The sequence below is a fragment of the Cyrtonyx montezumae genome, unplaced genomic scaffold, assembly GCF_038088225.1.
Source record: "Cyrtonyx montezumae isolate F1298 unplaced genomic scaffold, pur_monq_1.0 scaffold_13, whole genome shotgun sequence".
In the NCBI taxonomy this organism is placed as follows: domain Eukaryota; kingdom Metazoa; phylum Chordata; class Aves; order Galliformes; family Odontophoridae; genus Cyrtonyx; species Cyrtonyx montezumae.
In genome coordinates, this window is record NW_027071859.1 from 5374935 (window position 1) to 5396669 (window position 21735).

At 52.6% G+C, this 21735-nt stretch overlaps 3 protein-coding genes across 4 annotated transcripts in view; all 3 read right to left on the bottom strand.

Moving 5' to 3' along the window:
• Window positions 1–406: 406 nt before the first annotated feature.
• Window positions 407–1685, bottom strand: LOC136045252 (dynein regulatory complex protein 1-like). The gene is made up of 4 exons (XM_065731080.1): window positions 1595–1685; window positions 1326–1488; window positions 757–859; window positions 407–574 (listed from the first exon to the last, which is right to left on the bottom strand). The coding sequence occupies exons 1-4, from the start codon at window positions 1683–1685 to the stop codon at window positions 539–541; spliced, it is 393 nt and encodes a 130-aa protein (XP_065587152.1). The 3' UTR covers window positions 407–538.
• Window positions 1643–13054, bottom strand: LOC136044964 (dynein regulatory complex protein 1-like). Its single transcript, XM_065730536.1, has 14 exons — window positions 12900–13054; window positions 12194–12287; window positions 11561–11673; window positions 10057–10240; window positions 9322–9459; window positions 8605–8691; window positions 8233–8355; window positions 5276–5415; window positions 4808–4942; window positions 4452–4681; window positions 3922–4055; window positions 3622–3711; window positions 2651–2737; window positions 1643–2063 (listed from the first exon to the last, which is right to left on the bottom strand). Exons 1-14 carry the CDS (start codon window positions 13052–13054, stop codon window positions 1872–1874), a joined length of 1902 nt encoding a protein of 633 aa, XP_065586608.1. The 3' UTR covers window positions 1643–1871.
• Window positions 13055–15906: 2852 nt separating this feature from the next.
• The window catches only part of OTOF (otoferlin), a 69966-nt gene continuing 64137 nt past the window's right edge, over window positions 15907–21735 (bottom strand). For both annotated transcript variants that reach the window (XM_065730538.1, XM_065730537.1), the window contains 8 exons: window positions 21216–21376; window positions 20361–20503; window positions 19942–20030; window positions 18290–18388; window positions 17568–17809; window positions 17032–17210; window positions 16769–16869; window positions 15907–16313 (listed from right to left, as the gene is read on the bottom strand). In XM_065730538.1, the coding sequence (XP_065586610.1) occupies window positions 16133–16313; window positions 16769–16869; window positions 17032–17210; window positions 17568–17809; window positions 18290–18388; window positions 19942–20030; window positions 20361–20503; window positions 21216–21376 (1195 nt within the window). In that variant the 3' untranslated portion in view covers window positions 15907–16132. The remainder of the gene's footprint in view (window positions 16314–16768; window positions 16870–17031; window positions 17211–17567; window positions 17810–18289; window positions 18389–19941; window positions 20031–20360; window positions 20504–21215; window positions 21377–21735) is intronic.

Below are 21735 nucleotides of genomic sequence, written 5' to 3' on the forward strand. Positions count from 1 at the left end.
TGAAGTGTAAAACCAGGTAGAGAAAGGTGTTCTTTTTCAAACACCAGGATGCTGAGGGCTGGTGGTGATGCTGAGCTGGGTCCCTGCAACACCCTGTATGCTGGTACGAAGGAGAGAGGGGAACACAACGGGGCTGATACTGCTGTGGGGCAGCAGAGCACCCAGAAGCTGTGTCAGGGACAGTTCCAGCTTCTCCTCCAGGCCAGCAGGCAGGCAGTGGTGGTGAGACTCTGCCCAAGAGCAATGCCAAGAGCTCACAAAGCAGAAAGATAAGAGGGGTCCTGGCTCAGGCACGCTGCAGGCAATTCTTGGATTGGTACTGTGTCACATCCCTGTTGCTCCCCAGCATCTTTAGAGACAAGAATAGCTCTACTTAGAGGCTACACACACACTCCTGGCTCAGGTTTGGAAGAAGTTTATTAGTCCCTGACAGCAAGTCCTGGTTTCAGACATAGCTTCAGCTTTTGTCAGAGAAAAGCTGAGCCCCAGATCTGTGCATTCATTGTGGTTCTCCAGGACAGGGCAGATTCAGGTCCGTCTACTGCACGGGAGAGGAGAGCAGCATGCTGTTTGCCTACAGGGAGAGGCACCCTGAGCCTGACAGTGACAGGATTTAGGTCTGTGGGCACACAGTGGGGACAGTTGGGAACAACCTGGGGTCGTGGCCCAGTACTCCCCCCTCTCCTCCACTGGGATCACACTGCAGGTACTGCACTCAGCCTAAGCACCTGCAGGTCAGGAGAACACTGCACTCACCCCAGAGGTGATGAATTTCTCCAGCATCATGCTTAGCTCCGAATTCTGCTGCTGTAGGACAGCTGCTTCAGCAAGGAGTTTGGCCCTCCGCTTGAGGACGTTGCTGTGTAAAGAGGGCAGAGAATTAACTTGGCTCCAGGAGCAGGGAGGGAGCTGCTCAAGATCTCTGGGGTCTAAGACACCCTCGTGAAGCCCATTTGCAGGGATGTGGGGAGGTGGGCAACCTCCTGAGGCACTGCTAGGTCTCACTGGTGCTGTACATCACTGCTGGTTCCCAGCACAGACCTAGAGCTGGCCCCAAGCACCAGGAGCTCATTCTGTGCTGGCACTGAGACCCAGTGCTCCCACAAAAGCAGCCCTGCATACTGTGCCTTGTCACCCTGGGCCCAGTGCCTCTCAGTCACCTAGGGGACATTGCAGAGGTCCCTGCTGAGCCCCTGCCCATGTGAGCAGGTTGGCAGACCCCTCACCCAACCCCTGTGCAGGGCCAGCCCGTGCCAGCCTTGCTGCAGTCCTCCCATCCAGGTTGTCAGCCTACTTCATCCCCAGCATTACTGTCAGGTACTCACTAATATTCCTTCAGTGCCACCTCCAGAGCATCCCACAGCTTCAGTGTTGGTTCTGGGATCACATGTGCCAAGGCTTCCCAGTACTCCCCATCCTTAGAACTGTCCCGTACCTGTAGCACCTCCTTTGAAGATCTGTCCTCCCTGAGAGGCAGAGAACAAAGTCCTGGGGCTCAGCACTTCCTGAGGAATTAGCCCCGTAGCTCTCAGCTGCAGAGAACTGTCATCGTTGTCACACAAATGAACACAGCCCTTAAGTTAATGGAACCCACCTTCCTCCTGGACTCTCCAGACTACTGTACACCCCCTGCCTGGTTGCACCCAGTCAACCCTCACTCCAGCAATGAGGCTCGAAGCTACCATGGACCTCCTCCCCTGGTGGGACCACCCCCACCCCACTGCAACTTCATAAGGCAGGCAGGAGTGGCTCCCAGAACAGACAGGGCAATACAGCATCCCCCAGCCCTGCTCACACACCCCTGAAGTCCCTTGTCCTGTTGTCTCAGCCCTGTCTGGCTCTCTCCAAATGTCAGCAGTTCTGTTTTGCCCCTAGTCCCACCTCAGCTTGTGAAAATCCTGTACAAATGCTTTCAGGATCTTTAGGACGTCATCAGCATGGATGTACATGGATGGAAGTGGTCTCTGAGAGGATTTGAGCTCATCACTCTGGGCACTGGATTTACCATCTGCTCTGTCCTCACCCAGGTCTGTGATATCTTCTCCACCTGAGCTTCCCTGGCTCTGAAAGGAAGGTCAGCAAGCTGGGCACAGTGCCCTTCCACCAACCTCCCCTCCCCAGGCTCCACATTGCTCCCAGGAACTTCCAAGCACCTGCAGCCTCATTCTCTGACAAATTTAGGCAGCTCAGATATGAATAGATGTGCAGAAGGCCCTGTTCATCCACGGCAGAAGATCACTGCAACCCATCAACCCAATTTTTACCAACAGGCTGTGCTTGTACCTAGCATAAAATGGGTCAAGGATGTTCCCCAGCTTGGAGATCCATCAGCATTGCCTGGCTACATCCCTGGGTACATAATCACTAATACAAGTTTAAATGGCCTGCTGAGGTCAACCCAGCTCCACCTCCTCCAATAAGGTGACCCTGTCATGTCCCCAGCCCTTGCCAGGTTTGGGGCTGGGCACCTGCCTTGATTTCCCCACATTGGCCTTGTGGGTTATGTCCCGAGGGGTGTGACCACAGAGCAGCCCTGGCACTGTTCACAGGGTCATTATAATACCCCCTGCCCCATTTCTGCCTTCCCTTGGTGGACCACACATGCCCAGCTCTGCTGGGCTCTCCCCACTGCTGTCCCTGGCAGTCCTACTTGTCTGAGAGCTCCTTCCTTGGCTTTGTACTTCAGGAAAAAATCCACCAGCAGGTACAGGTCATCCACACTGTCAATATCGAGGGCCTGGGGAACAAAAGAACAACTTAGCATGGCTGAGACAACACAGGAGGGGGAGCTAGAAGAACAACAAACATTTTACAGGAGAAAAGGGAGCTCCTCTGTCCATGGTTACAGAGGACCTGAGCAGGAGTGAGTGGTAAGAAGAGGTCTGCCTGTGACAGGGTGAGGTATCTGTTGCTGGGGAGGAGAGGGGGGTGAGAACAGACCAGAGAAGCCCTGGAGCTGTTAACTCATCAGCAGGATGGACTGAAGCCAAGAAGCACCTGGTGACAGTGCTTCATGGTCTCCTGCAATGTTTCCCTCTCCTTAAGCCACGAAGTTCAACAGCTGTGTCTTCCTCAGGCTGCTCAGTCCTGTGCCACACAGACAGGTGGCAGAGGCAATTCACTCTCCTTGTGCAACAGTCCTCCTCCTCTTTGGTGGCCATTCTTGGGTTTTGGACCCCCCTCTATGAATCACAGCTTGTTCTTCTGGCCACCTGTCACTCCTCAGCTTCTCCAGCCCTTTCTCCAACCTCAACTCCTGCTCTGGACTTTCCCACTTGGTTCTCAATTTACAGGAGGAGAGAGGACAAACAGAGAGAGGGAGGCAGTTCCCCAGCAGCATCCAGTTCAGAGCAAAGCCCCGTGACTATCAGGACACCTTCACAGCTGTGTGTGTGACACATGCCTTCCTTTCTCCCACAGCTTCCTTTGCAGCCTGGAAGATCACGTTCTCCTTGCCTGGCTCCCACACTTTGAGACCCTGATTTTTCCAGTCTACTTGGATTTGTCCCTGCTGTTTCTTGGGCCATTTCCTGGGGGCACCGTGTCCTGCATATGGAGCTTTTCCATGTGGCCACGCGACATGCATCCCTGCAGCCCCTGACAGGACAACAGACAACTCACCGAAAAGATGGAGTCAAGCCTCAGGAGGGTGCATTCACACTTTCCCAGAGCACGCAGAGGCTCCAACAGCTTTCTCTCAATGAGGAAGCCCTTGGCAGACACAAAGAGAAGAGGGAGCACAGAAACAGTGAGCACCTCCATCCAGAGGCCCAGAACCCAGCAGCCAACCCATGCCATGCTACGGCTGTGCCACCCTGCAAGGGCAGGCTGCATGGGGAAGGCTGGCAGCAGCTGAGCAGCATGAGGATATTCCTCCTGTCTGCTTTTTCTGATCAAGACAGGTACTGCATCATCACGCACCGACTCGTCGCTCACGAGTTCCAGGATCCTCTTGGCAGTCTTCTTGGAGATATTTAGCAGAGGTGTGGCTGTATGCCCACTGCCCACTTCTTCCTTCTCCTTCTCTTTCTTCTCCTGTCCCTCACAGGAGCTCTCTGAAACACAGAAAGAAGGTGAGCAAAAAGTCTTCATGCTTTGATTGTGCTCCCCTGGTTAGTACTAGTAACATCACTGCAGCAGTCACCAGGGAAATGAGAGTTATTCCTGGTGCCCTGGAAATAATGCCAAAACGACCAAGATGCAAGCTGGCTCTGGGTCAGCTCATCTGGAACTGGGAACAACGAGCACAGCCCAGTGCAGAGATCCCCAAGGTAGCTTGGGATAAGCAAGCTCAGAGCCGGACACATACCAGACCCTGGCTGAACTCACAAAGTCAGTCAGACCCCTTTGCAATGGCAAAGACAGGAGAGACAGAGGGGGTTCTCATGGAGGAAGGTGAGGGTTACCCAGTGCCACAGGGGCAACAAGGGCATTGAGGCTGTGTGTCCCACCTGTTAGGACCTCTGTGGTCAACTTGGTCACCATCTTCTTTGCCTTGTAATTCCCAAGGGGGCCGACGTTGTTGAGGAACCAGTAATGAGGCTCTTCCCAGGGCAGCCCCAGTTGCTGGGTGTGAATGATGCGATCTGCATCGAGGGCTTTCCGTATCAACCCTTTGGCTTCCTCCTCGTTCATAAGCCACACCTTCACGAACTTCTCAGCATCACTGGCAGCACAGAGCCTGTGCAGAAAAAGAAAGCCCGTGGAAGTAGGCTTTGTGTCCATAAATGAGTCTGCTCCCTTCTGTACCTCATTCAAATGCTCTGAAGCCTCATCACGGATGTGCAGGCATCTGCACACAGCACACCTCATCCTTTTCTTCACCTCCTTGCACTGCCTCTTGATGCGTTTGCAGTCAGCTGCAAGACTCTGGTTCTCCTCTCTGAACCGCTTCTCTTGTTTGACCAGTTTTTTTTTCAGATTATTGAGTAAGCCGCAGAGCCTGGAGAGGGATAGCAAAGCTGGGGATTCCCAAAGAGGCACCTTTGGGCAAATCCCACGTGCCTGAAGGCTCTGGGAGTTGGAGTTACCCATCTGCTAGGGACTACTCAGTGCAAGACCTGACTAATCCCCACCTATTTGGCACAGTTTGGCCACTGCCAGCTTATTCAAACTGTTCTAGGGATGGTGCTGCCCTGGGCTAAACCCCACCCCTGTCCACGTTGGGTCAGAGCTCACTGGCCTGTGCTAGTGATGGTTTCCACAAAAACAAATGGCATACTAGGAGATGGCAGCAGGTAAGGCAGAGCCCATCTTCCAGGGATGGCATTTTTACCGGTTGAGCTTCCTTTTCTGTTCTGCTCCGATGACGGTGTTCTCCTCATCCTGCTTCTTAAGCACCTCGAGGTTGTATTCCATCTTCTCCTGGTCCATCAAATAGACAGCTTTCATATGCTGGAGCTGACTCTCCAGGTTCTGGCAATTCAGAAAACATGGAAACAAGCTGTGCTGTAAGCAAAGGCCACAGAGAAGCCTGATCATACTGACCCTACATCTTCAAATCCAGCTTCCCGGGCACATTTCTGCCAGTTAACCCCTCCTGTGATGGAGATGCTGGTTGTCCATCAGCACGTGTTGTGGGGTTGTTTCTGGGGAAGGGAATGAAGTTGTGTCTGAATTATGCTCACTAGGGCACTTAGCTCCTTGTTTTTGAGTCAACTGCATGCCTTTGAGAACTCTTCTCTCCTGCCAGTTTGAGCTGAATTAGCCAACAGGCTCAGAAGTTACTTGGCAAGCAGGAGGAAAGAAGAAAGGAGTGCCTGTGTGAAGAAGCCAGTGCAAAACAGCCCTACTTTCTGCACTGATGTGTTTGTGATCTCGGCATCTTGCTGTGTGGCCTGGAGGACAGGAAACAGACAGCAAGCTCTTCCCTTTACTCCACAGCTGAGATGGAGACACTTCTCCCAGCTTCTCAGCACCCCATTTGCTCAACAGCTGATGGAAAGGAAGAGCCAATTCCAGAGCTGACTGAGCCTGTGTCCTGAGGCTGCTGCTTTGGGCTGGAAGGCATCACACCCCACCTAGGATCACTGCTCTCTGCCTGCCCTGAAGGCCACTTGCAAACAACCTGGAAAAGAAAAGATGAAGATAAATCCCAGCAGGGCCTGGGGACCTTCTTACAGCAGACAGAGGAAGGCCATGCTCCAAATCCCACATTTAAAATGTTGATTTCTATCTAATGAAACTGGGAAGTCCTCATTATCTCGAAAACACACTCTTCATCTTTAGCTCCTAGCTAAGCTCCTGTTTCATTGATGCCTCAGGACAGTGGTATCGTGAATCAAGAACACCAGAATTTCCAACTTCTCTTATTCCCCCTGAAGAGGAAGGGTGATGTCTGGGGCATAAGGTATTACACAAATGCAGTACTGAAGGGAACCATGAAGACATTTAGCTCACTCCTCTGTCCCACAGAGGGAACAGTTTCACCAAGACAGGCCCAGCAGATGTTGATTTTTGCTATTCCTAACATCCTGCATCAAAGCACAGCTGCTGCTGATAACCACCGAGTCCTTGTACTTCTAGCTTTCATAGCTTGAAATCTCAAACCTAAATGCTGATTTACATCTTCCCTACTGAAACCCAATTTTTCTTGCATCTAACCTGTACACAGAGAAGCCATATAAGAATGTGAGAATTTATAGACAGAGCTTCTCCCAAACAAAATCTCTTTCCTGATCTAAACAACCCCAATCTCTCAACCTTTTATTACATGGTGTTGATCTACTTGCTCTTTTCCAGACTCTATTATTCCCTGGTGTGTTGCCAAACCTGGATAAGGGCACGTAGGTACAAAGTAGAGAGGAATAGTTATCCCTCCTGCTTTATGAAAGCTTTTGAAACTACAGATGAACAGAGCGGGTGATTTTCACAACACCACTATTTGTGAACCTTGATCTCTAGCACGTTGCTGTCTCCCTCCCCAGGTGGCTCAGAGGCATTAGTGAACATTACACAGTCTGTGTCAGCCCCTGGGTTATCAATATGAAGTTGAAGAAGCCACAGAGTGAGGACTGCCCCCTTGGACTCGCTCTTTCAAGTGGACAGGGACCTTGCAACAGCAGTGCTTCACCTGCTGTTCTGAAAACCACAGGTTAGTGCTGCAAAACCTTACAGACATTGCTCCTAGCTTGTATTTCTCCAGGCATCCTAGGAAAACATCATGTGGGACTGTCCTAGTTTTGGCTGAGACAGAGTGAATTTTCTTTGTAGTGTCTGCCATGGTGCCGTGTTATGGATTTAGGAGAAAAAGAATTCAGATAGCACACTGTTGTGTTGTTGCAGAGCAGTGCTTACACAAAGCCAAGGACTTTTCTGCTTCTCACTACTTCCCACCTGGTCAGTGAGGGGTGTAGAGGTACACAAGGAACTGGAGGGAACAGAACCAGGACAGCTTACCCAGAGTCATTGAAGAGATATCCCGTATCAAAACAGCATCGTGCTCAGTAATAAAAGTGGGGGAATAAGAGGGTAGGAACCAATTGCACTGTGCATCACTTATTCTTTTATATTCTTTATTATTTTCTCTTCATTTTCTGTTCTATTAAACTGTCTTTATGCCAACCACAAGTTTTATCTTTTCCTGATTCTCTCCCCCACACACTGAGGGGGAGTGAGTGAACAGCTGTGCGGTGTTGAGCTGCCTGCTGGGTTAAACCACAACGGGGACAAAGCAATGAGCCTTACTGGAGTCAAATGCAAGCCCATTTCTGCCACACAGCATGGGAAACAACATATGAGAACAAGTGGAGCAGGTGTCAGTTGTGTCCTCAGCTGAGCTGAGGAGGACGAAGTGGACTATGGGCCTAGGGCTAGATGTCAGAGGCAAAAACTCAAACCTCCTAGGCCATGGACCCCTGAAAAGGGAGGCAATTAGCTTGACCTGAAATGATCTGGTATCAAAACACTCATACCATTTGATTCTCCTATCAAACATGACCTCAGAAGTAACAAAACCCTCGACATTCCCAGCTGCTTCATGCATCCTAGAGCTGCTACAGACTGCTGGAAGTCAAGGGCACATTGATACTGCACTGTGGATCCCAGTGAGAGGAGAGACAAAAAGCTCCATCACGCTGCTGGCGTGGAGATGGACTGTGCATGCTGTAGAGCTGAGGTGACCAGATACCAGATGCAGCTTTCACACCAGCTAGCTGCTCTTCAGAGCACTGAACAATCCAGGGAGCCCACACAACTGCCACACCACATGGCATACACCACCCCTTTCTGTACCTGCACATCATTCTCCAGATTAATCTTCATGCTGTTATACTCCTCCTCATCCTGCACACGCAGCTGATTCAGCTGTTTCTCAAACCCTTCCACCTTCTTCACACGGGCATGCAGGTATTCCAGCTAAGGGCAAAAGAAAAATATCATCCATCAGTGGTGACAGCTTCCTCCCATGATCACAGCTCCCTCAGGCAGCACGAAGCAAGGTTGTGCATGGATAATTCCCTGGCAGAACAGGCTGAAAAACCTGCCCCTCTGCCCACCATGCACCTGAGCAAGCAGCCACCATCATACACATTTGCCTTCCAAGGCAGCTCAGTGCTGGAGAGCAGCACAGATCCTGGCAGTTTATAAATCTCATGGGGACTTTACCTCTTTTGTGTTGAGTGCCCGGATGGCATCCTCCCACTTCTTCCTGTTGCTGTCCAGCAGCTCTTGCCGTTCGAGCTCAAAAGCTTTCTGCCAAGAAGATGGAGCCCATTACCATCATGCTGGCACCTCAATTTGCCAACCTCATACCAGTCCACATCAGGAGAGGACTGGCAGCAGCTCTAATCTGATAAACACACGCAGGCCTGATGTCTCCTCTCAGAGATCTGACATTGTGAGCCCACTGGGACTGCTGTCAGCCACCTCCACCCACAAGGGAAGCTGTTGGTGGCAGCTCTGTGAATTCACTGGAAATCACTGTCTGATGTTGAGCTCTCACTCAACAACCTGTACAAGTTTGATCTGTGACTTTCCATGCTCTGCAGTAGACTAACAACCAACAAGGCCCCTTCGTGGCTTTTAGCAAGACAGACAACCAGCCATGAAACAGCAATAGCTTTTGAATGTTGCCATGTTGCTCTGTGCTGAACCAAAGTCATTCACAGCACTGTATAAAGTAGCCCCTCAGCACCCAGCACCATTCAGTGCTCTTGCTTGGACAGATTTGAGCTCCGTTCACTAGGACATCAGCTCTCTGCTCTGGCCAGTAGTCAACCCAACCAATGAGAAGAGGTTAAGGCTTTTTGGCCACAGATATGGAGAAGGGAGCAGCTGCAGTCTTTATCTCTGAACTCTCCCTCTGCTGAATGAACTTGCTACCTCAATCTGACGGATTTCATGGCGGTAAGTTTTCAACATCGTACTGATCTGTTTCTCCATTCTCTCCAAAAGCAGGTTGATGTCATCTGACTGCTTCTTAATGGCCTCCGTGTATTGCTCATCTTTGTTTTTCAGCTCCTGGAGAAGGATAGCACATGCTGAAATCAGAGAGAATATTTTACTAGGTGCTAATGGAGAATGTAGGACCCAGATGCTGCCTTTTCCAAAAGGAGAAGAGGTGACAAGGGCAAAGGGCCAGAGTCATGTGGTGGTTAGGATGAAAGGTGAGAGGAGACAAATATCACCACCAGAAATCACAGCTGGTTTGAAGATGGAGTCGGAGATGACACACCTGCAGGCAGGCCACTCCTGCTCCTAAGGAGCCTGCTATAGGGAGGACTCACTTCCATCTAGGAAAACACTCCCCTTTCTCAACCAATTCATATTAAATTACTGTGCAGCCTGGGACATGCCCCTTTGACATACTGCTACCAGTGTCCCATACACTTGCCCCTGTACACCAAGCAGTGCCAAGGCACTGGGTCTCACTGTCGACACTGTGTCACTGGTACTGCAACTCCTGGCAGTTTTGGCCTGGACCAACTGACACATGCATCCCAGCCATGTACTCTGGCCTTGGAGAGCCAGAGGGATGGCTGTTGCTTTAGAACAGCATCCTCCAGAGCTTCAAGTACCCAGTCCTCCCTGGTTACCCCTGCATGGTCCCCACGCTACCTGCTTCAGTTCACCAATGAGCTTGTTCTTTGCCTCCAGAAGCTGTGTGCACTGCTGCTGCTGTTGGTTCAGCAGCTGCCACAGATCCTGGGGGACTTTCATTTCATTGGCCAAGGCCCACTTCGAGGAGATCTCCTCAAACTTGGAGGCACTGGACCTGGCTTCATTCTCCAGCTTCTCCACCCTGCGGCCAGTAGAAGAAGGTAAATCAGGGCAGGGCAGCAAGTGGTTCAGTGGTCCACACAACATATAAAGCCACAGGAACATCCTCCAGAATAACTTAAGCTGAAAAGTGTCATCAATATCTCAGTGAAGCAGCAGGTGGGATGTGACACAACCCCAGCTACACAGCCCATCCCTGGAGCATCAAAGGGAGTGCTTTCCCTTTGTCAAATGCAGCTCGATTGAGCTTCTCCCACACTCACTCCACCATTGATACTCTGAAACCTTCTCTATGGGCAGTTTCTGGGCACAGTATCTGGTTCTTTACAGATATTCTCATTAGAAAAAAGTCTGAGCAAGGAACTGAGGTCCTGCTCCAGCAAGCCTCCCACAAACTGTTCCTACAGTGCCCTCCAAAGGCAACTAAGAGAAAGGACTTGGTGTTTCTTGACAGGCGAGCCTGAAACAGCCAGACGAACCCCTTGGAGACTTCTCTGGTGAAGCAGGACATATTGACCAAATTGACAGAGAGACATATTGACCATTGACAGAGAGACTAGAGAATAACTGAGGCTGGAAGAACCTCAGAAAAATACCTTGTCCTGGTTAACATGGGATTAACGCCAATGCCAGCAGAGCAGGTTGTGCATTCAGGCAAGTGCTGAGTATCCCCAAGGAGGAAGATCCCTAATCACCACGGGCCCCTGAGTTAGCATCTGACCACCCTCACTGTGAAGATATTTATATCTTCTTCCTCACATTACCACAGCCTCACATTTTTCCCAGTCCTCATACACAACAGCCTGCTGTGGCTGGCCCTGAACATATTCATGCTATAGCTAATGACTACCCTCAGTGCTGAAAATGGAGGGCAACCTCAGGAAACAGGTCATTTACCAAGTCACCTCTAAGCACTGGTTGGCATGTTCTCCATCACAGTGTCACCTTCAGCCTCAGGAGAGCTGTTTGGCCAGTCAGAATTGAGGACAGCTGTATGAGCAAGGAGTCCCCAAGTATGTGGTACAGCCTCCTGGGGAAAAGCTGAGAATCAGCTGTATTTCTCCCAGACTGGAGATGAAGCTGTGATGGGTCTGGAGAAGACAGGTAACCAGAGTGCCAGTTGTACAGCAGTGCCTCCTCACCAGCCTTGGCCTGCCATAGAGATCCATTTGGCACAGGTGGGACCTGGGAGCTCTTTGTGTGCCTAAATTTTCCTTTGGAAATTAATTAACTGCAGTACAACCTTAACTCCTAAGTGTATGTGAGTGACCAAAGTTAGGAGCTGCACTAATGTCTGTGTCACTCCTTCCCAGCAGTGCAAATTCATGCTTCAGTCTTTTACCTCTGTAGCTTCAGCTTGGCCTGTTCTGCTCTCCTCTGTGTTTCCCTCAAGTCAGCAGCCACCTGGATATCTGTCACGATCTGCATGCCTTCGAAGAGCAGCTTGGCCAGCTTCTGTGAAGGAGGTGGTATACATACCTGTAGATTTCAGCTCTGAAGGGAGGAACACTGGAGCTGCTCTCATGCTGTCAAGGCTCCAGATCCTATCCTGACACTGAGAAACCCATAAATTCCATCTCCTCATGCTCTGGCAAGGTTCGATAAGCACTGGAAAGACCTCAGTGCATTCATGGGCTCTCCTTCACTTGGAGTGCCCTGAAGGCCAACAGCACCAAGAGGAACTGTCCTGTGCTCAGTGGACATTGCTGTTTTGCTTCCCCTGTGTGTGGACAGAGGAGGGATTTGGGTCTGGATGTGTAGCTCCAGTCCCAGATCCTTCCGATCCATGGGCAGTTTGCTACAGGGAAATCATGTCTTCAATATGTGACCCAAGGATCCATTCCCACAGGGCTTCTGTCACTGTTTCCTCTCACATAAAGGCTGCTGGGTGACACTGAGTACTGAATGAAGCTAGAAGAAGGGTAAAGCCTATAGGTTAGGGATCCAAGAGAACCTTCCTGTCTTACTGCTGTACCTGCTGGCTCTCCTCCATCTGCTTGTGGTCGATTCTCTCCTTTTCCCCATCCTCAGCCTTCTCTTTTGGCTCCTCATTTTTTCCAAGAGCTTGCCTGGGTAGAAAAAGGAAAGACAGAAACTTTTGCACCACGCTGTCTTTCTAGTGTTGAGAGATCTCATTGCAAGGCTTGCAACTCCATCCCAGCAGAGACTGCACAATCCAGCAGGCTCACTGTGTTCCCAAAAGTGCAGAAAAGAGGTAGGAAAGAGTGGACCAATCTCCGAGGTCCTGGGCCCACTGCTCCTGCGGGGCAGGGGATGCTCTGAGGACCAACGCCAGCCCCACACAGGCAGTCCCTGAGCTCGTGCTGGCCCTGGATGTGGTGGAGTCAGGAGCAGGTACCAGTTTGGGGTACAGTCAGGGGCTGTGTGCAACAACACACAGGGTCACTAGGGGGAAGGCACTGCATTGGTGCTGGTTGGGGGCTGCCAACACGGTACTGCTAGGACAGAGGTCAGGCTTGGCCCCGTGGGGGTCTGGAGGTGGGCAGAGCTTGGGCTGGCATGCTTCAGGGAGAGAGATCGGGGCTGGACAAAGGCAGCAGAAGCCTGGAGGGGAGGGCGGAAGGCTCGGGATCAGGAGAGCTCGGGACCAGCAGGGCCCGGGCTGCCCGACTGCTGTCAGGAGGAAGGACGGGCCGCGGCACGGCCGGGCCTCTTCTTACCGGCGCTCAGCGTCGAGGCGGGCGGCGATGCGGCGGCGGCGAGCGGCGATCCGCTCCTGGGGGCCCGGATCTGTTGGGTGTGGGTCCGGGTCCGCATCCGCGTCCGGATCCCACCACCGCCGCCCCGCCAACTCCGAGCGCAGTCCGCGGCTCATGCGACAACGCGTTGCCTGGCAGCACAACTACTGCGCAAGCGCAGTGGCACGGCGCCGGGGCTGAGGCGTCGAGCGGTCGCCTAGCAACGGGGATACCGCGCATGCGCGTGGCGGCAGCCTGGCTGCTTTGCGTGTTGCCTGGCAACGGCGTCCGTCACCACGCATGCGCAGAAAGGGCGCGGTTCAGTGAGCAGCCTGGTAGATGAAGTTAAGAGCAGTAGCTGTAATCTGCATAGACTTTAGTAAAGCGTTTAACTCAGTCTCCTGGAGATTAACACAGCCTCCCAGCCCGTGGCTGGGACGTGTGGGCTCTTCATTGGCTGTAGAGCCAGGTCCAGAGGGCTGTGGTGTTGAGCGGTGCTCCCCAGGGGTTGGTCCTGGGGCATGGGCTGTGTCACATCTTCATTGCTGACCTGGAGGAGGGCATTGAGTGCACCCTCAAGTCAAAGTCTGCAGATGAGGAGGCTGGGGGGATGTGTCATTTGTCTGGGGGTAGGATGGCCCTACAGGGGGACCTGGGTAGGCTGGATCTCTGGGCTGAGGCCAATGGGATGTAGTTCAACAAGAACAGGTGCTGGATCCTGCACTTTGGTCACAACAGCCCCATGTGTGGCTACAGGGTTAAGGTAGAGTGGCTAGCAAGCTGCAGGGAGGAGAAGGAGCTGGAAGTGCTGACTGACAGCTGGCTGAAGGTAAGCCAGCAGCGTGCCCAGGTGGCAGAGAAAGCCAATGGTATCCTGGCTTGTATAAGGATGTGCAGCCAGCAGGAGCGGGGAAGCGATCATCCCCCTGTACTCAGCACTGGTGAGGCCATACCTCTGTGTTCAGGTTTGGGTCCCTCACTGCAAGAAAGGCAATGAGGCCCTGGAGTAAGTCCAGAGAAGGGCAATGGAGTTGTGAAGGGTCTGGAGCACAAGTGTTACGGGGATTGGCACTCAGTCTCTTCTCCCAGGTAAAGTTATAGGATGAGAGGTGATGGCCTCGTGTTGTGCTGGCGAAGGTTCAGTTTGGATATTAGGAAACATTTCTGCTCTGAAAGAGTGGCCATGCAGTGGGTGGGGTCACCGTCCCTGGAGGTGTTCCAGATGTGGCACTGAGGGATGTGGTCACTGGGCATGGTGAGATGGGCTGATGGTCAGACTAGATGATCTTAGTTCTTTACTGTGTGAGGAGGTTGATGCCACCAAATGGGCTGGGATGAGCATGGGGAGCAAAGATTGGGAGGAGGGGGGTGGTACCAGGATATGCAGTCATGGAATGTGTTGTTAAAAGGAGTTTTGTAGGATGACAAGTGTTACTCTGGGAGTGTTGGGATGAGCTCTAAGAGGAGCTTTGTCATAAATGACATGTTTTGTTTTGGATGAGTCTGTTCAGGAGGACTGCCACTGAGCCCAGAACCTTGAATCCCTGTGAAGATGTTCTGGTTCCTGGTCAAGTGGTTCCTCATTGTTCAGCTGCAAACAGTCATGCAAATGCTGGGCTTCCACATTTTTTGGGGACATTTCTTGTCACTTCTGATAGTTGCACTGTCCTGGCGGAGAGTGGTGCTGCAGGTAAAGAAAGAGCCCAATCCCCAGCCTTCCCACCCTGCCCCAGCACTGGGACTTTCCTGGGCTCTTCTGGGCATCTGCATCCCAGACCAAAGGAATTCTGCTGGAGGGGAGCTGTGTCCCACTAAGCCTTCCTGTGTGCACACAGATGAGCACTGTGAGAAGGAGCACACGAAAATGCACAGTCTGGAGAGGTGCTGTGCAGAGGCATGTGAGGAGGCTGATGAGGATTGCAAGAAAACAAGAGAGGTGTGTGTCATGCAGGGTGGAAGAGCTATTGAGGGGCCAGGCTTGATACAGGCATTGCCCAGGAAATGCCTACTGCCCTATGCACACATCCACCACAGCCCCTTTGTTCAGAGCCCCCTTGTTGGAGTCTCTGGCCATGGGGGTCCTCACTCTTCCCAGTATGGGCCTTCCTGCCACGGGGATTCCAACTCAAGAGGACCCAAATGGAGCCCTGAGATCCCTCCCCACTTCTTTTTTCCCTCCCAGATTGAGACAACAGATTCTGCATCATTGGCTGCCCTGTGTCTGCAGGTTGCTCGTGGTGGACAGAAGAGACTGCGTGCTGTCAGCAGCGGCATCCCCTCTCACTGCCACCAGCCCAGCAGTCACCTGCACTCTGCAGGGTAAGGCATGACCATTTTGAGGACTGTTGAGATAACGTACAGAGGCAGGAATGGCTATAAGTGGCAGGACAGCAGTGAGCCCAGACTTGACAGGATAAAAGACAAATATCCTAAAAACATCTCCGAATGTTTCTTAAGTACTGAATGAAGGTCTTGCACACTTGAAGCTGAGCTTGGTGGGTCATCAACAGCTGAATATTGCAGAGAACATACACGAGAGCCCTTCCCTCCCTCCTTCCCCACTATACACAGTCAGAAATGCCCCCCCCCCAAAGCTCTTGATGAACACAAACCCATCAGAGAGAAGGTTGGAAAGAGCTCACACAGTGCCTGAAGATGTGGCTCCCTCTGTGCCTCAGGGTTTTCCAGCCAATGCTGGGTGAGTGGCCCTGGAAAGATGCTTGTACTGCTGGATGCTTTCCTGCCTCTGCTAGTACCCTGGAGAGGGCAGAGCAGGGTCAGCCCCTTGCAGAACCCCAGGACTCTGTTTCTCAATATCCCCTCAAGGAGCATTTGGGAAAAACTCCAATGGTTCCAACGCATCAGCTCAAGCTCAGCTCTTGCACTCCTCACCTCTGCAGCAGGGTGCTGAGCTCCTTGGGGGATGTCAACTGCTGCCCCAGAAGTCAGAGGGCCACAAGTCCCCAGCCTGGGTGCCCCGCAGGGGCTGTCTGAGCACCACTGCCAGCCCAGGGGATGATACCCAGCCTCAGGGACAGAGCTCCTCCAGCCCCATTTCTGTGGGAGTGAAGACAGGAGCGCACAGATAAATGCAGAACAGGAGGCCCAGCAGCAGTGAGATGTGTCCCGAGGCTGCCAGGAGGCTGTGGGGAGGAGAAGGGCATGGGACTGGGGCAAGCGGTGCTTCTGAGCTGGAGGTTGGATGCTCCTGTGCTTCATGCCCCCAGGAGCTTCTTGACCATGTAGCCTGGCATGCTGTAGAGGAAGAGGGCCACCATGATGAGGAGCAACAGGGCCAGCACGATTTTGATGATGAGCCACTTGTAGCGGGTGCAGATGAGGTATTTGATGGACTTGAGAGGGTTGAGGAACCAGATGAAAGACGTGTCTGGGCGGCTGCCAGGGAAGCAAACACATGTCATGAGCACCTCAGTCATGGAGAGGGCAGGCAGCACAGCTAGAGAACCACAGGAGGGAAAGGGAGACCATGGGTCCGCCCCTGGGTGAATTTTGCAAGGGGAATTAGCAGGATGTATGCCAGACAGAGCAAGGCAGGGCTATGGGGGAGCCAGGGGGGGGCTAATGTCCTGTTGGTCAGGACCAGAGAGGAGCAGGAGGTGGGTGGCCAGAAAAGTAAGATGAAGCTAAGTAGAAAGACAGAAGAGAGTAAAGAAAGGCAGCAGGGCAGTGCACAGTTGGGAGAAACGAGGGGAGAAGGCCCTGCCCATAACTCTCATTGCTGAGCTGCGACCCTTCTTCACCTCCCCATGCATGGCTCCCTCCCTGAGCAGCACCCAGCAGCATCTCATAGGAGCCCAGGCATCTGCAGGGGAGATGGGTTTTCTGCTTACTTGGGTTTCTCCAGTGGGTCAGGCTCATTGCGAGCCAGCCCAGCGGGTGATTTCTCTGCTTCCTCTGCTGTCAAGAGGTGTAGTTCAGCCTCGACTTTCCCCTGAAGGGAGAGAAGGCTGCTGTGCTCCAGGTTTTGCTCCCTACCTGGCCCCCCATCCATGGTGACGGGGAGGGCCTAAGGGAGCAGGGAGGACTATGGGGGGTGGTCTGCAGTGGTTGCGGTCCCCAGGGTGGAAAATCACCCCCTTCTCCCCATCCTTACGGTGATCTCCAGCTCGTCATTCTCATCCCTGGCCACAAATGGCCACCAGCCCTTCACCCGCTTTTGCTTGAAGATTGAGACCATGGGCAGCTCTGCCTCGTTTGTCACCATCTCCAGGCTGCACTGCTTTGATGTCTTGGCTCCCCGGGGAAAGCGGTTCAGGTCCAACTCAATGGCTCCTGGCAGGAGGCAAGGAGGCACAGATGCTGGCACCCCCAAAATGCAAATCCTTGGCTGGAGGTGGGCTTGGCCAGCATCTCCTTCCCTAGAAAGCTTTTCTGAACTGCTTTGGGAACTAAAAAGCTGACGTCTGCCTTCAGGAGCAGCCTTTGAACAGCAGCAGAGGAGATGAGGGTTCAGATCAGATACTTACACACAACGGCCAAAGGGATTTGTAGGATGTAGTGGGCTTGAGGACCAGAGCTGCCCTTCTGAGCACTGTCCCTGTCTGGATGTTGCCTCACCCATGCCACCCCCTGCTCCAACCCTGCTGGTTGTCCCACTGCCCCAGCTCGACAGACCCCCCCCACCCTTACCAAGGAAATCATCTGCTGAGAAGTGGTCGGCATCCCAGACCTGCAGGGTGAGGCGAGCTGGGATCTTGTACTCAGTCTCATCCCAGGAGAACATGGATTCTTTCTTGGAGATGACGATCTTCTCCTCTGCCATCAGGTAGTCAAAGGGGAAGATGTAACGCCAGTTGAAGTTGCCTTCACCGGTGAGTGAGTGGTAATGGACATCTGTGTCTTGCTTGTCCTCCTGCTGACCCTTCAGCCACCTGCAGGGCCCAGAGGGGTGGAACAGTCCATAAAGGAGGAGAGGGCATGGGGCCATCCTGCATGTGCAGCTAGGATGCCTCCAGGCCAGCAAGGCATGGACAGACTGGAAGGACCTAAGAGCCTTAAGTGCAGCAGCCCTGGGGGAGTGGGGCACAAGGGACCCAGAGAGAAGAGTGGGGTTTGAGCACAAGAAATTCAAGCTGGCTGTTGGGAACGTTTCTCCAGGCAGGAGGATGTTGGAGGTGGACAGGAGCAAGGAATATTGCAGGGGAATGTGGAGCAGAGCATGCTGGATCCTGCTGACCCAATCTCCAGAGGGAGGAACTGAAGTTCCCAGCTGGGACAGGCACTACATCACTGGAGAAAGCATTGGTGCTACGTGATCCCTCACCCATGTGTCTCCCCAAACACACCCTGGGTTCACCATAGCACCAGCACTCCCAGGGCTGAAGCAGAGGAAGTGACCATGCTGTACCTACCCCCTGACAAAAATGTCACTGGATTTCTCGCCAGTGAAGTAGTCATCGTCCTCCAGGATGACCTCGTCTGTGTTCCACACTATCACTCTGAGCTCATATCTGGCAGGAGGAAGGGAGACAAGGAGGTGAAGCAATGGGGAAGGGGCAGGAGGAAGGGAACAAAGGGGATGGGAGACTGGGGACCTTATCCAAAGAAAGGAACCAGACGGGCAAGAGCTGGGATCAACCCAAGCAGGGTCAGTGGAGCTGCAAGGGAAGCTTTACCTTCTTCTGCTCTAATCTTCTGCATAGCCCAGGCCAAAGGATATAGGGGACAACATAGCTTGGTACTGGGTAGATTTCTTACTAAAATGGGGTCTGCAAAACAGTCTGTGTCAGCTCTTCCTGACTCATCAGGACCATAAGAGAATCCCAGCCACTAGGATGCTTAGGGCTGGAGATCCCCTCCTACCCCAGCAGGGCCACCCAGAGCAGGGTGCCCAGCACCACGGCCAAGGGCTGTGGGGGATCCCCAGGGAGAAACCCCACACTTCTCTGCTCTCTGTGCCAGGGCTCTGGCACCCAACCAGTACAGTGGTGCTGTCCAGTGACAATTTTTCCCTCTGTAAGGAGGGGAAGCTTGTTGCTGCCTTCTGAATTGAACCCTGCTCCCATGTCCAGGGCAGCTCGCAGGACATTGCTGTCCTTTCTAGGTTTAGATTGGATATTAGAAAGGATTTCTTCATAGAGGGGGTGGTGAGGCATTAGTGGAAATGGGCTGTCCAAGAAGGTGGTGGAGTCCCCATTCCTGGAGTTGTTTGAGACTTGAGTGGAGCTAGGAGATGTGGTTTAGTGATGTGACTTGATAAGCAAGGTTCATGGTTGGACTTGATAATCCTGAAGTTCTTTTTCAGCCCAAATGGTTCTGTGATTCTATGATCTCTGCTCCAGGTTACAGGTCACTGCTGGACATGTCTGTCCTGGGCTGCCAGATAAACCTCTGCTTTTTCAGTCTGTGCTGGTGTCTGGACATCGCCCTTGGTCTCAGCTTTTCTGCAGCCTCAGTCTTGAGATTCCAGCTGCAGCCCACTGGAATCCAGGGAAAACCTCTCATTCAAGATCTCATTTGCAGTGCATGCAAATGCAGGAGACTCCCAGTGGGATCCTTTCACACCCTTGGGGTGGGAAAAGGACGCAGTCCAGTAGAGTAAGGCAGGGCTACGAAGGATGCGAAGGGAAGAAATGTGTCTTCTCTCCAAAGGGGGCAGGAGAGGGCATTATGACAGTGCCTGCTATGTCCTGCTTGGATTAACCAACCCTGTCTCAGTGGCAATGCTGTCCTCCTGGAAAGTGCCCATCCACACTGAACAGGGATGTCCTGCCCTAAGCTAACGCTGACACTATTAGGGCTGGGATGGCTGTTCTAATTTCCTAGTCTGGACAGACTCAGCAATATCAGAGGCTGCCAGGCAGAATATCACCCTTCAAGGGCAGCTCTGGAAGGGGAAGTTATTATTACATGCCTCCATTCTTAGGATGTCTGGAAGTGCCTGTGTGGCTGGAGTGCCCACACAGAGGGCTGGGCTGTGGAGAAACACAATAATGGGAAGAACCAGGACTCTGCCCCCAGCCATGGTTTTTCCCAGAGGTCATTTGGTTGAGACATTCCTTACTTCTTTGGTTTCCTGGGAGAAATATCAATAGCAGGGCCAGGTGCCGGCATATCCATGGGGAACATGTCCACCCACATTTCCAGGCGACCCTGCAAAGTTGGAGAGGTGCAGTCAGCTCCCTAGCCCCTCTGTGCTCCTCATACCCACATTGTTCTCCTGAACTCCACCTGCCCTTCAGCATCAGTCTGGCTGTGCCAGATGTGAGCTACGGTCTGGCCAGGAGTCCTTGCCCACCCTGATGGCATGGTGTAGTGCCGAGATGCATGGGCATGGGGGAACCAGGGGACCCAAGGACTCAGGAGTATGAAATGGATGCAGGCTTAAGAGGAAGAGGCACTGAAGATTCTGTCTATTGGAGTTATCAGGTGAGTGCTAAGGGCTGTTGATGACAAGTGCTGCTCTCTGGGGGCCTGGAGGACCTGCTCAATGCCTGGCTTGTCAGGGTTCAGCAGCGGGCGCGTCTCCACGTGCTCAGGGACCAGCTTGCATCCTGCCCGTGGGACATCTTCCCAGTGGCGCAGCACAGTCAGGGCCAAATGTTCATCTGTTTGCTTCTTCTGACCTGTGTGGGCAAAGGAGCTTGGAGGTCTGGGTGGAAAGACACCAAGGAGAGCTAACAACCCTCTTCCTCTGTCAAGAAGGACCCCAGCTATTATTGACACCGGCACACACACATACTCTTGGATTCTTTTTCCAGCTCCTCCCTGCTCCAAGGCAGCTGAACTGCCTGCTAGTGACTCCTCTCCATTCACTTGTGTCCACTTGAGCCAACACTTCATAACTCCTTTCTCCTTACCCATTCACAGGAGGTCCAGATCCCCTGCCAGCCTGCTTTTACCCACGCTAAACCAACCCCATGTCCTTTGACCACATTCCCCTCCTGTGCACACCTCACTGCCTGCCTTCAATCTTTCTTGAGAATGTGAATGCACTGAGACGCAACCTTTGAGTACTCAGTTACATCAAGGACATGGAGCTTTCTAAAACCTGGAAAGTTCAAGTTGAAGGCTCTCTTCATTGCTCCTCAGGCACAATGTCAGGAGAATGTTTTCAAGGTAGCTTTGTGATTTCATGCCATGGACACCCATGAGCAATTCTAACAGCACCCCAATGTCCAGCTGGCTACACAATGAAGAGTCAATGTAAGGTGGTAGATGAAGGACTGCAACACTGCATTAGGGTGTTGGGGCTGCTAGAGCTGTCTCCAACCCTGGATGATGAGGACACACCCGGACCCCTGCTCCCCTCCAATCTTCATCCCGTGGGGCAGGTACCATTTTCATCCTCGATCTCCGTGGGACCAGTGTACACCCTATTGGCAACTTTCACTCTTCCTCCTGGCCCAAAGTGCGGCCCATCCACCTTGCCTTCTTTGCACAGCTTGGACAAGATCTGGGAGGGCTTCATGGGGTCACGCCAGATGTTATACCCATGTCTGCAAACAGGAGGGAGAGGTCAGTGAAGTAGTAGCAAGGAGAAAGAAGGTGCGTTGTTTCCTTCTGCAAGCCAGTATATGCTGCTGCCACAAAAGACTCAGCACTCACAGGGTAAAGATCTGGGGCTCCAAATATGAAACCTCAGGGCTGACAGGTCCCACTGCATCCCCACTCTACACTTTGCTAACACCTTCTGCCCTGGTCCCTTTACTCTGTGCTGACTCAGACCTGAAATCCTCAGTGCACTCTGCTTGACCACGATGCTTTGCTCCTTTGGTCCTGCTGCTATTACAGCTCTAGTCTCACTTTTCTACTTAGCCCCACCAGTGCCCCTCAACCCCTTCTTCCCATCCCTTAT

Excerpts from the sequence above, each read along its gene's own strand:
- LOC136045252 (XM_065731080.1), bottom strand. The coding sequence starts at position 1,685 with ATGGTAGCTTCGAGCCTCATTGCTGGAGTGAGGGTTGACTGGGTGCAA. Across the intron at positions 1,489-1,594 it reads CTGGAGAGTCCAGGAGGAAG|GACTTTGTTCTCTGCCTCTC; the intron begins GTGGGTTCCATT and ends GCTGAGCCCCAG. Across the intron at positions 575-756 it reads AGAAATTCATCACCTCTGGG|GCAAACAGCATGCTGCTCTC; the intron begins GTGAGTGCAGTG and ends CTCTCCCTGTAG.
- LOC136044964 (XM_065730536.1), bottom strand. The coding sequence starts at position 13,054 with ATGAGCCGCGGACTGCGCTCGGAGTTGGCGGGGCGGCGGTGGTGGGAT. Across the intron at positions 10,241-11,560 it reads GCCAAGCTGAAGCTACAGAG|GGTGGAGAAGCTGGAGAATG; the intron begins GTAAAAGACTGA and ends TACTGGCCGCAG. Across the intron at positions 2,738-3,621 it reads GGCTTGACTCCATCTTTTCG|GCCCTCGATATTGACAGTGT; the intron begins GTGAGTTGTCTG and ends TTTGTTCCCCAG.